This window comes from Ailuropoda melanoleuca, chromosome 6 (genome assembly GCF_002007445.2).
Source record: "Ailuropoda melanoleuca isolate Jingjing chromosome 6, ASM200744v2, whole genome shotgun sequence".
NCBI classification, from domain to species: Eukaryota; Metazoa; Chordata; class Mammalia; order Carnivora; family Ursidae; genus Ailuropoda; species Ailuropoda melanoleuca.
This window is the reverse complement of record NC_048223.1, coordinates 74,038,707-74,055,183: the sequence shown is the minus strand read 5'-3', so window position 1 is coordinate 74,055,183 and position 16,477 is coordinate 74,038,707. Positions and strand designations below refer to the sequence as shown.

The following is a 16,477-nucleotide window of genomic DNA, read 5'->3' as shown; positions in this document are numbered from 1 at the left end:
GGGTCTGCTGGCTCTAATCAGAGATAAATTAAAAATCATATCAGCGGTCCAGTTCTAATACCGGGGAAGAGGCTAAGGGCTTGCTGTGTACGCTGACATGTTGATGCTTAGCAAGAATTTGTTAAATGAATGAACAGGAAAAGACCAGCTTTTACTTGAACCATAGACTAACAGAGATGCCAGTGATTCAAAGGGCCAAAGTTTGTTCTATTACGCACCAAGTTCAGACCTTCACTGAGTGGAGGCATTGTACCTACTTAAATGTTGGTTGATTATACCAACATTATAATGGGGCAAGAAGTACGTGGCTCAGGGGGCGCCTGGGTGGCTCAGTTGTTAAGCATCAGGCTCCCCCACTATGAGCCTGCTTCTCCCTCTCCCACTCCCCCTGCTTATGTTCCCTCTCTCGCTGGCTGTCTCTATCTCCGTCAAATAAATAAATAAAATCTTAAAAAAAAAAAAAAAAGAAGTACGTGGCTTAGGGTCGAAGGACCTCAGGGAACCCCCCTCCCTGCTTGGAGGCTGTGGGATCTCTGGTTACTCGGGGTCTCCCAGTCTCACTGGGTGATGTGGACCTAACAGGTAGGTTTCAACCTTCATTTGCTTTTCCCTCTCTGAGCTGGCAGATTTTTCCATCAGATTCCCACGCCCCATTTCAGAACCAGTGAATCAGACAACAGGATCTGTGTGTGGGGTGGAGAGGCAGATGCAGCCAGGATCCTGCATTTTCCACAAGCATCCCCGAGCCTCTAGGCTGCGGCTACAAGACTGGCTACAGGCTCGCTGCTCTGAGTGGTCCCTGGAGCAGCACCTGCATCAGGGGGAGAGCACTAGAAAGGTTGAGTCTCGGGCTCCACCCCAGACCTTGTCAATGAGATCCCCAGGATGGTTGGTGCTTTGAAAACACTGCTCTCTCCCACTCGATTGCACCAACTTTCAGAGCCCTCCAGCCCTTCTCTCCAATCTCCCAAAGGGTGCCGGTGGAAAACTTTTAGCCCAGGGACAAGCCTTCCATTTCACACTAAGGGACAGGCTTAAGATGCCAAGGTCTGGGGGCGCCTGGGTGGCACAGCGGTTAAGCGTCTGCCTTCAGCTCAGGGCGTGATCCCAGCGATCTGGGATCGAGCCCCACATCAGGCTCTTCTGCTATGAGCCTGCTTCTTCCTCTCCCGCTCCCCCTGCTTGTGTTCCTTCTCTCGCTGGCTGTCTCTCTCTCCATCGAATAAATAAATAAAAACTTTAAAAAAAAAAAAAAAAAGATGCCAAGGTCTGCCTGAGGAAGCTCCAGGGGGAGAAGGTTTCCTCGGGTGGATCAAGGCAAACCTTTCATTGCTAATGTTGCTTGGTGATGGATGGGGGACCAAGAGGGCAGAACAGGATGGAGCACTGAGGAGCAGGAAGAGACTGCTCTTGAGGGAGAAGCAGGAGGAGAGGAGGGACCTGGGGCCAGAAACTGGGTCCAGTCCGCAACACCCATGGGTGTTCATGCTGTGGCTGCGGGGGGCTCAGCTTCTGGGGGAGACAGTTTCAGGAGGTTTGCTTTACCCGGAGGACTGCCCAAGGGATTTAAACCTGGCACCTGGGGCATTTGTTAACCTTGGGCAGAGTCAGAGACTTTGTTGCTCGTGGCTAAAATGACCCCTCAAGGAACTAACCACACTTATTTATACATATTTTTATTTTTATATATTTTATTTGTAAGTATTTTATAAATCTTTATAGCTTTTAAAAGCACCCTTGCAATTTTGAAGTATGATTTCTGTTTAACTATGACAGAACAGCAATCAGAAAGCTAAACAGGGGGGTGCCTGGGTGGCTCAGTCTGTTAAGCGTCCAACTCTTGGTTTTGGCTCAGGTCATGGTCTCAGGGTTCTGAGATCAAGCCCCGTGTTGGGCTCTGTGCTCAGCAGGGCGTCTGCTTGAGATTCTCTCTCTCCCTCTCCCTCTCCCACTCCTCCCGCTTGTGTGCTCTCTCTCTCTTTATTTAGAGAAATAAATACAACCTTAAAAAAAAAAGAAAGCTAGGGGCACCTGGGTGGCTCAGTCGGTTAAATGTCTGCCTTTGGCTCAGGTCATGATCCCAGGGTCCTGGGATCGAGCCCTGCATCGAGCTCCCTGCTAAGCAAGGAGCCTGCTTCTCCCTCTCCCTCTGCCTGCCGCTCCCCCCTTTCCCTGCTTGTGCTCTCTATCAAATTAAAAAAAAAAAAAGAAAGAAAGAAAGCTAAACAGGAAGTTACTCAAATATTTAAAGACCACACACAGCAAAAATCTCATCTTAGTGAAAAAAACAATGTTAACAACCAATATGGGAAATGATTTTCTATGTACCGTTGTACGCAAAGGAGAACGCAACTGGAACATTCTGGGCTTCATGGAGCCGGCTGGAGCTGGTTCTGATGTGGGGTCAACACTCCTCACAGACAATGAGCCCTAGTTCTTATACACCAGGAGACCCAAAGCTCAGTGAAGGCCTCGAAGAAAGTGAGGACCCCCGTTACAAAATGAATAGCACCCCCCACCCCCAATCTTCCCTGGAGTGTCTCTTCTGCAGGAGCCTAGGCTTTTACACTCTGTGTTTGCCTAAAGCAAGACACACCTTTTCCACGCCTGGTCTAGAAAAGCCACTTGATGTGCGTTCTCTTCTTTCCATGTTGATTACCTGTCATTATGCTCTCTTCCCTCCCCTAATGCCTGTAAAACGAATCCTAGCCAAGCAGACAAGTGGAAACCCCATTAGCATCCCCGGGAGCCTCGAGCCAGCTGCCAAGGGAAGCGATCCTCGCTGTCCAGAGGTGGCAGGGGCGGGGAGGGGGCAGGGAGCCGGGAGGGGTGACACGTTACCTGCCAGGTACTCGATGACTGCCGCCATGTAGACGGGAGCACCCACGCTGATCCGGTACTTGAACGTCCCTTTCTTCAGATAACGCATCAGCCTCCCCACGGGGAAGATGACACCGGCCCTGGCTGAACGGGACAGCTTGGACATTTTCTTCTTCCCGCTCCGGCCCGACATCTTGCCTCAGTTTCCCTCTCAGCTTGCTGACACGGAGGCCTCCCGGCACTAACACGATGCTGAGAAGGAAAGAAGGCAGGGTGAGGAAGGGGGGTCGGCAAGCATTTTGGGAACAGCGATGGGGCACCAGGACACTGTGTGACACATTTGGTGGTCCCCGGAAAGCAGGTGAGACCTGGCTGCCACCACAGGCCACTGAGGGCTGGAAGCTGGGCATGGGGGCTTTACAGGGCATTGGCAGGCCCCCTGCAAACATCTCCCCACCCCGTCGAGTCAGCCCAACCTCAAGGTGAGAGACCAAAGAAAGTCACCAGAGAAAGGGGTCATGGTGCTGTCGTCTGCAGGACCATGGCCCCAACGATGCCCAGAACCCCTGCCTAGGTCACCTTATATGGCAAAAGAGACTTTAAAGACATGATGACGTCAAGGATCCTGAGATGGGGAGGTTACCCTCGAGTATTTGGGGGGCCCCAGTGTAATTGCAAAGGCTCTTTTAGGAGGGGGCAGGAGATGAGCGAGTAGTAAGAGGTGTAACGGGAGAAGCAATGCATTCTCCCCTCAGAGCCTCCAGAAGGAACCAGCCCAGCCAACACCTTCACGTTAGCCCAGAAAACTTGATTTTCACCTTCTGATCTCCAGAACTGTCAGGGAATAAATTCAGATCGCTTTAACCCCTAAATTGGGGCTGATTTATCACAGCAGCAGCAAGAGAACGAATAAGATTCCTCTCGGCCTTGATCGGCTTCTGCCGGTCCGAGTCCCGAGCACAGCGAGCAGGGCGATGCCTGCCACCGTTAGCTCTCACCCGCGACTCAGCTGCTGTGCGCTTCTCGGTGGAAGCACTTTTCTGAATTTTCCAATCACATAGCGTTCTTAAAAACAGAAATAAGTCAGAAGAAGCAGTTTATGAAACATGCCGCTGCACAGTAACCAAACCTAGCAAATTAAAAGCTACAAAGCAGCCCAAACTCTGCTCCCCGAATGAGGAGTCCGGGCTGGTTTGGGGGAGAGACTACAGCGTGAGCCTGAAGACGGGGCTTCCGTACAGCGCACCGAGGGACACGCCCATAGCTCATTGTTGTTTCAGGAAGCGATCTTCTGTATGAAGATAAGATAATTACATACTTCCAAAAAGCTCATTCAGAAAATCATAATAGAGCTTCACCCACCAGCTGAGGGAGTATTGTGACCAAAAGATGGGATAGATTCCAGAATAAGTAAAAGCAAATGAGACAAGACAAACAGGCACGACCAAAGGGGGAAAAAAAAGGAAACAAAATTTCTAGGAAGTGCATTAATGAATCAAAGTTCTCTGCTCCGAGGGCAATGTCATTCTTGCTGGCTATTTTGTTTGGGAAGGCAAAACAAGAAAGTCAAAAAGAAATTGAGATTTGTTCTATTTGCGGAGGCTGCCTGTCTCACATGCTAGCTAGGCCAGTTTACCAACAGCCAAGGTGGCCATGGAAAGGCCCAGGGAAGGGAGTGAAAACATGATGGAAGAAAGCGAGACGCAGATGCATGGATGATAGGAAAAGCACGAAGCTGGGATTTATTTAATCCAGATGGAAGAACGAACACAGAGTTGTTTTCTAAAGTAGCTGATTAATCCATTATGACTGAGGAGTTTAATATAAACCCTATGGAACTGGCAACCGAGCCCATCCTCTACACCCTCTGACCCCCCGAGGTGAATAACGGACGTTTGAGGCATTTTATTACATGCTTCACATACGTTATTTCTGCATGCTCACATGTACTTCCTATACTCCTATTTTATGAGTCATTTTGCCACCAAAAGATGTAGGCATTCATCAAAGTACAAGCAAAGAGGAGCAAATAGCCTTAGAATATTATCTTTTTCGTAGTAAGGCACAGGGGTCAAACAATACCACCCTTTTTAAGACTTCCACATTTTCCGTGCTTCCGCTGTCCCAGGCTGTCACCTCTCACGAAGCCACTCAGACGTCCTCCCTTGGAGGAAAGTAAGCAACTGCAACCTGAAGGTCCTAACCATCAATTTACTTTAACGAAACTGAGGTCGGGCATCTGTCAATGTCCACGGTACCTGCTGCTGGTCATCGCTGACCCAGAGCACAGGGGACTCATAAAGCAATGTGAACCTGTTCTGTCCCCAGAGAGACTACGTGACAGGTTTTTTTTTTTAAAGATTTTATTCATTTATTTGAGAGAGACAGCCAGCGAGAGAGGGAACACAAGCAGGGGGAGTGGGAGAGGAAGAAGCAGGCTCCCAGCGGAGGAGCCTGATGTGGGGCTCGATCCCAGAACGCTGGGATCACGCCCTGAGCCGAAGGCAGACGCTAAACGACTGCGCCATCCAGGCGCCCCTCACGACAGGTTTGTTAGCCGGGGGTGGTGTCCAAAACGAGCAGGGAAGCCCCCAGGATGGGGAGCAAGACGTTCTGGGTGAGGTCCCGCTTCTACGTAGCTAGCTAGGCGAGCTCTGTAAGACAGGGAGGTGACTCATCGATCCCGAAGGTCATTCCGGTCTTAAACACCCCAATGTTTGTGAAATGCACTTTCAGATGGTTCTGGAAAAGAAGCTCTAGTCCCTCTAGGAACGGAATTCTGAAGAGTGGAGAGCCTGCTCAGGTTCATAAAGATGTATTAGTACAGGTGACTCTGCTAAGCCAATTATGTGCTTTTTGCAGTTACGGGTAGTTGGGGGAGGGGGAAGATTGGTAGGTCTGGTTGCCAAGGAAACCACCCGAAAAGTCCATCAGAGTGGACTTGCCCTGTGGATACTGTGCATGCTAGACAGTCATGATCTCTCATGCCAACGGAGAGAACGACGCACAGAGCACAAATACCACGGGGGCAGGACCCACTCGTCCCTCCCCACCCTGCCATATTTTTCTCAAATGAAAATAGCCAGAGAATGACTAAGTATGCAGGATAAAGCCACCTAGGGACTCCCGCAGTGTCAGCCAAAAAGGAGTCACAAATTTCCCTAAAAATTGGGAATTAGCGGCAGTAGAAGGAAAACAGGTGACTTTCGGGGACTGACACCTAAAACACCCGTGGAGATAAAACAGCCAAGGAAGGCAAACTAGGGTCAGATCAAATAGAGGAGCTTGCCGGCCGCACAGTGTAAAGTGTAGGGATCACCCTATGCATAGCATTTTGTAACCAGGCTTTCTTTCTTTGGCTTCCAGACTTTCCTCCAGGTTAGGGCCATAGAGCTGGGGATGTGGCTCCGTCTGAAGTCTCAGTGGGAGACTGTGCCTGGGGAACCCACCTTTGCAGACGCTATGCTGAGCTTAAGCAGCTGGGCACCCAACTCCGGGGCCCCCGACGCTGGGAGGACCTGGGCATTGTAAGAATCAGACCACACCCGGGAATCCCTGAGGATTCAGAGGACGGTGACAGAGTTGATATGTCACACCTGCTGGACCCCACAGGTGGAAGGAAGTGGTTGGCACCCACTCTCCTCTCCAGAGAAGACCACCCCGCCCCCAGCCTGTGCTGGACTCTGCCTGGNTCCAATCACATAGCGTTCTTAAAAACAGAAATAAGTCAGAAGAAGCAGTTTATGAAACATGCCGCTGCACAGTAACCAAACCTAGCAAATTAAAAGCTACAAAGCAGCCCAAACTCTGCTCCCCGAATGAGGAGTCCGGGCTGGTTTGGGGGAGAGACTACAGCGTGAGCCTGAAGACGGGGCTTCCGTACAGCGCACCGAGGGACACGCCCATAGCTCATTGTTGTTTCAGGAAGCGATCTTCTGTATGAAGATAAGATAATTACATACTTCCAAAAAGCTCATTCAGAAAATCGTAATAGAGCTTCACCCACCAGCTGAGGGAGTATTGTGACCAAAAGATGGGATAGATTCCAGAATAAGTAAAAGCAAATGAGACAAGACAAACAGGCACGACCAAAGGGGGAAAAAAAAGGAAACAAAATTTCTAGGAAGTGCATTAATGAATCAAAGTTCTCTGCTCCGAGGGCAATGTCATTCTTGCTGGCTATTTTGTTTGGGAAGGCAAAACAAGAAAGTCAAAAAGAAATTGAGATTTGTTCTATTTGCGGAGGCTGCCTGTCTCACATGCTAGCTAGGCCAGTTTACCAACAGCCAAGGTGGCCATGGAAAGGCCCAGGGAAGGGAGTGAAAACATGATGGAAGAAAGCGAGACGCAGATGCATGGATGATAGGAAAAGCACGAAGCTGGGATTTATTTAATCCAGATGGAAGAACGAACACAGAGTTGTTTTCTAAAGTAGCTGATTAATCCATTATGACTGAGGAGTTTAATATAAACCCTATGGAACTGGCAACCGAGCCCATCCTCTACACCCTCTGACCCCCCGAGGTGAATAACGGACGTTTGAGGCATTTTATTACATGCTTCACATACGTTATTTCTGCATGCTCACATGTACTTCCTATACTCCTATTTTATGAGTCATTTTGCCACCAAAAGATGTAGGCATTCATCAAAGTACAAGCAAAGAGGAGCAAATAGCCTTAGAATATTATCTCTTTTTCCTAGTAAGGCACAGGGGTCAAACAATACCACCCTTTTTAAGACTTCCACATTTTCCGTGCTTCCGCTGTCCCAGGCTGTCACCTCTCACGAAGCCACTCAGACGTCCTCCCTTGGAGGAAGCAAGCAACTGCAACCTGAAGGTCCTAACCATCAATTTACTTTAACGAAACTGAGGTCGGGCATCTGTCAATGTCCACGGTACCTGCTGCTGGTCATCGCTGACCCAGAGCACAGGGGACTCATAAAGCAATGTGAACCTGTTCTGTCCCCAGAGAGACTACGTGACAGGTTTTTTTTTTTAAAGATTTTATTCATTTATTTGAGAGAGACAGCCAGCGAGAGAGGGAACACAAGCAGGGGAAGTGGGAGAGGAAGAAGCAGGCTCCCAGCGGAGGAGCCTGATGTGGGGCTCGATCCCAGAACGCTGGGATCATGCCCTGAGCCGAAGGCAGACGCTAAACGACTGCGCCATCGGCGCCCCTCACGACAGGTTTGTTAGCCGGGGGTGGTGTCCAAAACGAGCAGGGAAGCCCCCAGGATGGGGAGCAAGACGTTCTGGGTGAGGTCCCGCTTCTACGTAGCTAGCTAGGCGAGCTCTGTAAGACAGGGAGGTGACTCATCGATCCCGAAGGTCATTCCGGTCTTAAACACCCCAATGTTTGTGAAATGCACTTTCAGATGGTTCTGGAAAAGAAGCTCTAGTCCCTCTAGGAACGGAATTCTGAAGAGTGGAGAGCCTGCTCAGGTTCATAAAGATGTATTAGTACAGGTGACTCTGCTAAGCCAATTATGTGCTTTTTGCAGTTACGGGTAGTTGGGGGAGGGGGAAGATTGGTAGGTCTGGTTGCCAAGGAAACCACCCGAAAAGTCCATCAGAGTGGACTTGCCCTGTGGATACTGTGCATGCTAGACAGTCATGATCTCTCATGCCAACGGAGAGAACGACGCACAGAGCACAAATACCACGGGGGCAGGACCCACTCGTCCCTCCCCACCCTGCCATATTTTTCTCAAACGAAAATAGCCAGAGAATGACTAAGTATGCAGGATAAAGCCACCTAGGGACTCCTGCAGTGTCAGCCAAAAAGGAGTCACAAATTTCCCTAAAAATTGGAATTAGCAGCAGTAGAAGGAAAACAGGTGACTTTTGGGGACTGACACCTAAAACACCCATGGAGATAAAACAGCCAAGGAAGGCAAGCTCGGGTCAGATCAAATAGAGGAGCTTGCCGGCCGCACAGTGTAAAGTGTAGGGATCACCCTATGCATAGCATTTTGTAACCAGACTTTCTTTCTTTGGCTTCCAGACTTTCCTCCAGGTTAGGGCCATAGAGCTGGGGATGTGGCTCCGTCTGAAGTCTCAGTGGGAGACTGTGCCTGGGGAACCCACCTTTGCAGACGCTATGCTGAGCTTAAGCAGCTGGGCACCCAACTCCGGGGCCCCCGACGCTGGGAGGACCTGGGCATTGTAAGAATCAGACCACACCCGGGAATCCCTGAGGATTCAGAGGACGGTGACAGAGCTGATATGTCACACCTGCTGGACCCCACAGGTGGAAGGAAGTGGTTGGCACCCACTCTCCTCTCCAGAGAAGACCACCCCGCCCCCAGCCTGTGCTGGACTCTGCCTGGAGTGGTGAGACATTGACACCCCTTCCCCTGACTCTATCCAGTTTTGGGAAGTCAGGAGTTAAAAACTTGAATGGGTTTTTATCTACTTCCTGTGAATCTCTGAAACTCTCTGGAGGGCCCCTCATCTAAAGAGAATAGAAGTATGGCAATGTGAAATTTGTTTCCATCAGACTAATATTTAAATGTTTACATTTATTTACCTTCTGCTCCAAAACAATTTCTTCTCTAATTAGGCAAAGCGAAGGACTACACTGAGCTATGTTTGTTCACAAGTTTGAAGGCAAGAATATGGCTGGAAGAAGCTCTCCCGGTGGTTACAGGCATCACTTGGGCGCCCCCTGGAGGCTGCACGTGGCCAAGCTCAACCGGCCCCACTCTCCAGGCCAATGCTCGGCTATCCTGGGGGGCTTAAGAGGAATTGGGAACCAGACCAGGGATAACCTAGATCTGCAATAAATATCCTTGCATATCGGAGAGACCAAGAAAAACCAAGATATAAAGTCTCGTGATTACTTGCAAAGCGAATGGGTGAGTTTTCAGCGTGCTAACAGTGGGGGCTCGGGGAAGAAGGCGGGAGAATGCGGGGCTGTCTGCTCATTTCCCTTTCCCTCCAAAAGCACAGATGGAAGAACAAAACTGGTTTTGTGTGTGCTGGGCAGAGGGCACATTCAGATTCCGTTTAAGGATTTATTCCTATGATGGGGTTTTAAGCCCATAAGGACACCAATGAGCTACATTTTACAGATATCACAAGGGTAAATATTAAATTGCAGCATTGACTCAGACACGGACAATAAACTCATGCCAGCCTATTCAAATAACTACTGTATTTCATTGATTTTATGATGCTTTTCTTTTTTTTTTTACATTTTACTATCTCTAGAAATCAGTACGCATCTTCCAATCTATTACATCATTGATTCCATGAAAGATAGTATTTGTGAAGCATTTACTATTGAACAAGAAACTACATTAGTTGTGGAATATACATGGCCCTTGTCCTCAAATATTTTCCAATGAAGTTGCAAGATAGACCATGATAAAGTTTTAAATAGATGCTAGAGACATGGTTCCCAAACTGTGTACCAAGGTACCCTGGGACAAGTCAGCAAATGGTTAAGCTTTCAAGGGAAATGAAGTAATACTCAACCTCTGTTGGTACAACTACCAGGTCAAAGTGTTCCTACCAGCGGTTCATGGTAGATTGTACTATCTTCTTTGTCATGATGCCATGTCTTACAAAGCTGAGTTTTTGGTTGCTGCTGTGATTAAAGCAAGAGCCAGGGAGAAATCAATGTGGAACAGAAAATGAGAGTGGCAGTGTCCAATCTGATTCTAAGGTTTGAGGAGTTGTGCAGTGCCCAACAGGTGCACACACCCTATTTGAAATGCACTGTGGCTCTTTAAGAACGGGATACAAATATTCTTTTTTCTTCTTATTCACGTATTAGGTTTTTTTTTTTTCCCCAAATAGCTCTTAATTGTTAGGACATAAATACTTACTAAGTTGTTTGGACCGCCCCACTTAATAAATGAAACTGATAAGCATTTCTTCTGGCCTAAGCGCTCGAAGGAAAAAATGGCAGAGACCCTAATTTCTCTGTGAACCGAGAAAGTCTGGGAACCTCTCTGCTAGGGCCCATCATCAACAGTCTGAAACATATAATGATGACTTGCTCAAGGTCACCCTGAAGCGAGGAAAACAAAAAAGTTAAAGAAGTTATTTAAAATTTTGAGTTTAGGGGCACCTGGCTGGCTCAGTCGGTAGAGTGTGTAACTCTTGATACCAGGGTTGTGAGTTTGAGCCTCATGTTGGGAGTAGAGAGGACTTAAAAATAAAATCTAAAATAAAATTTTCAGTTTATCTTAAATCTAAGTAACATTTGCACATAGTAATATAAAGCAAAAAGGTAAAGAAATGCATAAAATGAAAAGCAATAGTCCCCCACCGCACTCTTTCTACCCCCAATCTCGCTTCCAGAGGCCATGCTGTAACAGTTCTATTATTTTAGTTCTGGTGGTCATGTCCTAAGCTCTAGTGTTTATACTTCTGCTTTGTGATTTATTTCCACCTTTTTTTTTTTTAAGATTTTATTAATTTGACAGAGAGAGACACAGCGAGAGAGGGAACACAAGCAGAGGGAGAGGAAGAAGCAGGCTTCCTGCTGAGCAGGGAGCCCGTCTCGGGGCTCGATCCCAGGACCCTGGGATCATGACCCAAGCCAAAGACCAACGCTTAACGACTGAGCCACTCAGGCGCCCCAATGATTTATTTCCACTTTTAGACAGTTTGTCAATGCCTAAGAAAGACAAGAACTTTCTCCTCCCTTTTCTAGCTATTAAGGGCATTCTGTCGTTTTTATTTCTTCTGATTACCTTGGGAACTCTATTTATTTTTAAAGATTTTGTTTATTTATTTGAGAGAGAGAGAGAGAGGTAGCACGAACCGGGGTGCGGGGGGGAGGAGCAGAGGGAGAGGGACAAGTAGACTCCATGCTGAGGGCAGAGCCCGACTTGGGACTCAATCCCATGACCCTGAGATCAGGACCTGAGCTGAAATCAAGAGCTGGCCCCTTAACTGACGGAGCCACCAGGCACCCCTACCTCGGGAACTTTAAATAACACACTCAGTCTCTGACCCCCCCAACTTCACGTGTTCCCTCTTGAGCCACTGTCATGTAGGATGGGGCTGTGCTCACTGATCTTTCCCTGGCCCTCCACTCCCTGCCCTCCCCTCCCCATTCCTACTTCTGCCCTCCCGGCTGCTATTGTCCCCACTCACAACCTTTGTTTGGTTCCAGAATCACAGTGAACTTTTCATTTTGGCTCTAGGCTGATCTTGAAAATGCAATGCTCACAAGCAGCATTTATATGATTAAGACTTTGTAAAGACTTGCCCTTTGGAATCGAGTGGGTGCTGGGCTCTCACTTCCATTCTGTAGTCCAGCACTGGGCGCCTTGTGCTTCAGTATCGACAAGTGGGTTCTCTCTGTTCTGAAAACATATTGCTCAAAAATCATTCCCCATTTTCTTGGCTTCATGTTGAGATCATGTCTTTCTTACATGGCTCTCCCCCACCCCCAAGTTATGAATCACTGTCCGCTAGGGGGAAGTGCAGGAGCTGTGTTCTACAAAGCAGCCAGGAACACCGGACTAGTGAATAGAGAGCACGGCTCTGAGGGGAAACAGGGTTAGGTGTCCGCGAGCCTCTGGTTACCACTTTTTCATCAACAAAATCAATATATGACTTTGTTTTATGTGTGTTTCTGTTTAATGCATGTCTTTGCAAGACTGAAAATGCATTGATTTGGGGGTGACAAATACATTTTAGCAAGTAGGCAAATTCGCTAATATGGAATCCGTGAATAATGAGGATCGGTTGTGCTTTCCTTTGTTCTTGCCGACAAAAGAGAAGGATGGCTTTGCCATAGCCTTAAAATCACCTTAAAATCACCCGGCTTCTCGGTCATTGTTCTTTGCAGGGACCACTTTCTTCCCAGAGACTTTGACCCTGAAGTCGTCTGACCTCTGACCTCACGCTCCAGTTAGGAATTGTTGTTTCACCCAGTGGTCATCCTGGGACTGTCTTCCCGGCTCATCCTTCACCCAAACTCTTCCTCTTTCTCGGCTTGCTGCCTTGTTTACTTGGGGTCAGCCTCCTGTAACTCTTCAGAGACAATACAGAGAAGTACACTTTGGTTTCTTACATAAATGGAGCTGTCTTTCCTGAATGATCTTTGGATGATCACTTGGTAGGGTATATAATTTAAGCATCAAAATCTTTTTGCTTCAACATTTTGGAGCCATTGATTCCTTGTTTTTTTTTTCATCCAGCGTTACAGGTAAGTGTGGTGTCCCCAACCCCCAAGCTTTTAGATCGTCTCTTTGTGTTCTAAAATTTCATGAAGATCTGTCTAGGTGCCGGTCCTCCCCGACCCCATTCGCCCTGCTCAGCACTTGGCTATAAGCCTATTCCATCAATCAGAAGACTCGTGTCTTTAATAACTCTGGACATTTTCCGTTACAGACTTGATCATTTTGCCCCATCTCTTTAGTCCTCCCGCAGCAATCTTCCTGATTGCCCTTCCAAGTCTCTCATCTTTTTCCTTCCATTTTTTTCAGTCCTCATCACATCTAATTTTGGCAATCGTATTATTAATTTCCAAGAGCTCTTTCTTGTTCTCTGGTTGTTCCTTTTTCATATCAGCCCCTTCTTTTATGAGCGCACCAGTCTTCAAGTCTCTCTGAGACTAGTTAGCGTGTGTTTACATGATCATCTGTTCTTGAAATTACTTGATCCACTCGGTCATCCTATGTATTTATATTCATCTTTCTCTTCTATGTCGGTTTTCCTTCAATGTCTGGTGAGCTTTGGTCGTGTCTTCATGTTTAAGAATGAAAGACAAGGCTGATCATTACAGGCAGATCGAAAAGCTTTCCTCAATGGTTGTTTGCTAGGCATGGTTCCTGCTTGGGACCCCTGGGTGCGTTTAGGGCCTGCCAAGCAGCAGGCATCACCTGGGTGCACAGTCAGGGACTGAGAGCCCCCAGATGCCAGAACGAGGAAGCATTACCTTGTGGAGCTGCAGGCATCCTAGAAATTTTAGACCTGCCCTGTAGTTGTTCAGTTTCTCTTTTTTATAAAAATAAGCTTTAATAGATTTCTTTTTTTAAATAAATAAATTTATTTGTTTTGAGAGGGGGAGGGGCAGAAGAAGAGGGAGGGAGAGAATCTTGAGCAGGCTCCATGCTCAGCGCAGAGCCCAATTCAGGGCTCTGTCTCAGGACCCTGAGATCATGACCTGAGCCGAAATCAAGAGTCGGACGCTTAACCGACTGAGCCACCCAGACACCCCACATAGTTGTTCAATTTCTTTAGAGAGGAAACCTCAGACTGTTAGCTGGGGGGATAAATGCTGGAGTGCCAGGGAGGAGGCGGGGGAGAGGGACCAACTTAGCTGGCCGTTCTGGAAACAGACTCTGCGCAACTGCCCATCTCTCACCCTGCCCACCTTCAGTGCAGCTCTCTCCTGCCTTTACTCTTGCCCGGGGCATCCCGTGCGACATTGTCTGCATGGTCCGAGGCACTTTCAGTCTTCCAGAAATTTGTTGAAATCTCCCACCTGCTGAAGACTCACACACCAGGTGAGTGTGAGTGGTGTTTATTTTCCTTGAGATTCTGTAGCATTAGTTTTGTGGGCTCCAGGGGAGGGAAAACACCTGTGCTCTGTCCATCCTATAGAACTGGAAACGGAAGGTGTCATTTTAACTTCACATCTTAACAAACATCGTTTGGGAATCAGCCTAGAAATGAGTATGCTGGTAAGGAGAAAAAGCTCAACTGTTTTATAATTGAGTAATAATGTCATATTGAAAAATTTAGATCACTTTCGGCACCAGGTGAGTCATTGGGTCTTGAGATAATTGAGGAATATAAAATTTCATATCAAGAGATTATGTAAGACCCATTAATATAACCGAATCAAATTCAGTGTGTCTGTATTTGCCCGACTGTAGCATATGGGATTCCTATAAACAATATTTACAATTATACTGTAATCCCAGAAGGGAGGAGAAGAAAGAAAAAGAAAAATCGCAAGCATTTGCCCTTATTGAATGAATTGCTTTTGGTGGGAAACAGCAAACTTTGCTCACCACCCTGACTGCCTGCCTTCGTGAAAAGCCAAAATAGTCTGGTTTCTTTGGACCAATATTTTCTTTAATTTAAATATGCTCTTTCTTGAACATGAAGAGCTGATCCAGAGTAACCCATTTTTTCTACCTCAAACAACTTCTTGAAATTTTTATTATATGTAAACTGACGAGGAATATGACAAACTCTAGCCAATCAGCAAGAGGGTCCATTAGAAGCCGCCAGCAATCCTGATTTCGATGACCACTTTTTTCTGCTGTTAATCTGCTGCAAAGCAGCTTTTAAAAAGAGAGAGCAGTCACTTGAGATCGGGGACAGTCATGGTGTGCCGCGTGTCACAGGTGAGGGCTGGCTGGGCTGATGAACCACCCTGACAGAGGATCTGGAATTACAAGACAGCTTATTTTAAAGTACTCTTTTGAGCTTGTTCTCTTCGGAAGTATACAAATCAGGGGCTGTGGGGAGGGAGTGATGGGGAGCAGCAAGTGCTCACGGGGCGGGCTCGGCCCCCACCTGCCTGCAGGCTGCTCCCAGTGCGTGGGGAAGTGTGGGGCAGAGCAAGGCTCCAGCTGCCTCTTCTTTAGGGAGGAGGGACCCTGGGGGTGGCAGGGGAAAGGGGTCTGACCCCTGAACATCAACAAGGCTGGGGCCTTGCTCTATCCCTGCACTTGCACAAGCCTTGGCTCCTAGAAGATTCTCCCGACGTTTCTGTGGAATAAGTGAGCAAAAGAGTGAATCTCCCTAAAAAAGTATATGAATCAAAATACTTTCATCTATATATTACTTTAAAACCGGAAAGAAGAGGTCTTGTAGCTTTTTAATGATGGGAATGAATGTTTTAAAACTTTAAGTCCTGTTTTAAAATTGCTGGGATGCATTCATTTTTCATCCCCGTGATAGTTCTCTAATCTGTAGTATCTTGCTTCGGAATATCTTATATTGTAAATATTTATGAAAAAATGAGGTCGACATCGAGTGAAGCATCTTCCCTCTGTCAGTTCAAAACTCTCCTTTGGGAGAATCAAACGAGATGAAATAAAACTCGGTAGGACATAAGGGAATTCAATACAAATGTATTAACTATATGTAGAAATATATTTTTAAAGGGCATAAAAAAAACCTCTTAGCCTCACACCTAATAGAATTTTAATAAATTTTGGTGTGTTACCCTATGTACTGTATTAAAATAATAGTCAGTATTATTTCGTAGCTGTACAAACCATTCTCAGTCACTCTAGCTAAATCACTTGCTCTATTACATTTCCATTTATGAAGTCCAAGGGCAAATCATTATTGCACAAGTAATACTTTCCAAACCGTTTTCTTCCAAGGCCACCTTTCAGTGAATGAGACTAGTCAATAATTTTATCGTCATATATGTTAGAGCACATTAACAATTTATAATGTAAAGAGCTATATCAAATGCAATTTCATCAAAATGACACACGGATCAAATTAACTAAATTAACCAACCGTGAACGTTAGAACCAAGCATTAACCCAATTTATTTAAATTAGACTATTGGGTTACAAATCATTCCCTTTTTAAAAAGTCTTTCAAGTCATGTCCTGGAATAATCTAGGAGGAAGCTCAACTGCCAATGCATTCTTCATAAGCCAGAGTCAGAGCGTGTGTTGCCCGTCTCCTTCTAGAGGGGACGGGGAGAGGAGG

The 16,477-nt window shown here is 46.9% G+C and overlaps 1 protein-coding gene across 1 annotated transcript in view; it reads right to left on the bottom strand.

Annotated features, from left to right (window-relative positions):
- LOC100482816 (core histone macro-H2A.2) overlaps positions 1–16,477 on the bottom strand; it is a 62,395-nt gene that overhangs the window by 27,786 nt on the left and 18,132 nt on the right. Inside the window, exon 2 of the mRNA XM_034662616.1 lies at positions 2,842–3,072. Within this exon, the coding sequence (XP_034518507.1) occupies positions 2,842–3,013 (172 nt within the window). The 5' untranslated portion in view covers positions 3,014–3,072. The remainder of the gene's footprint in view (positions 1–2,841; positions 3,073–16,477) is intronic.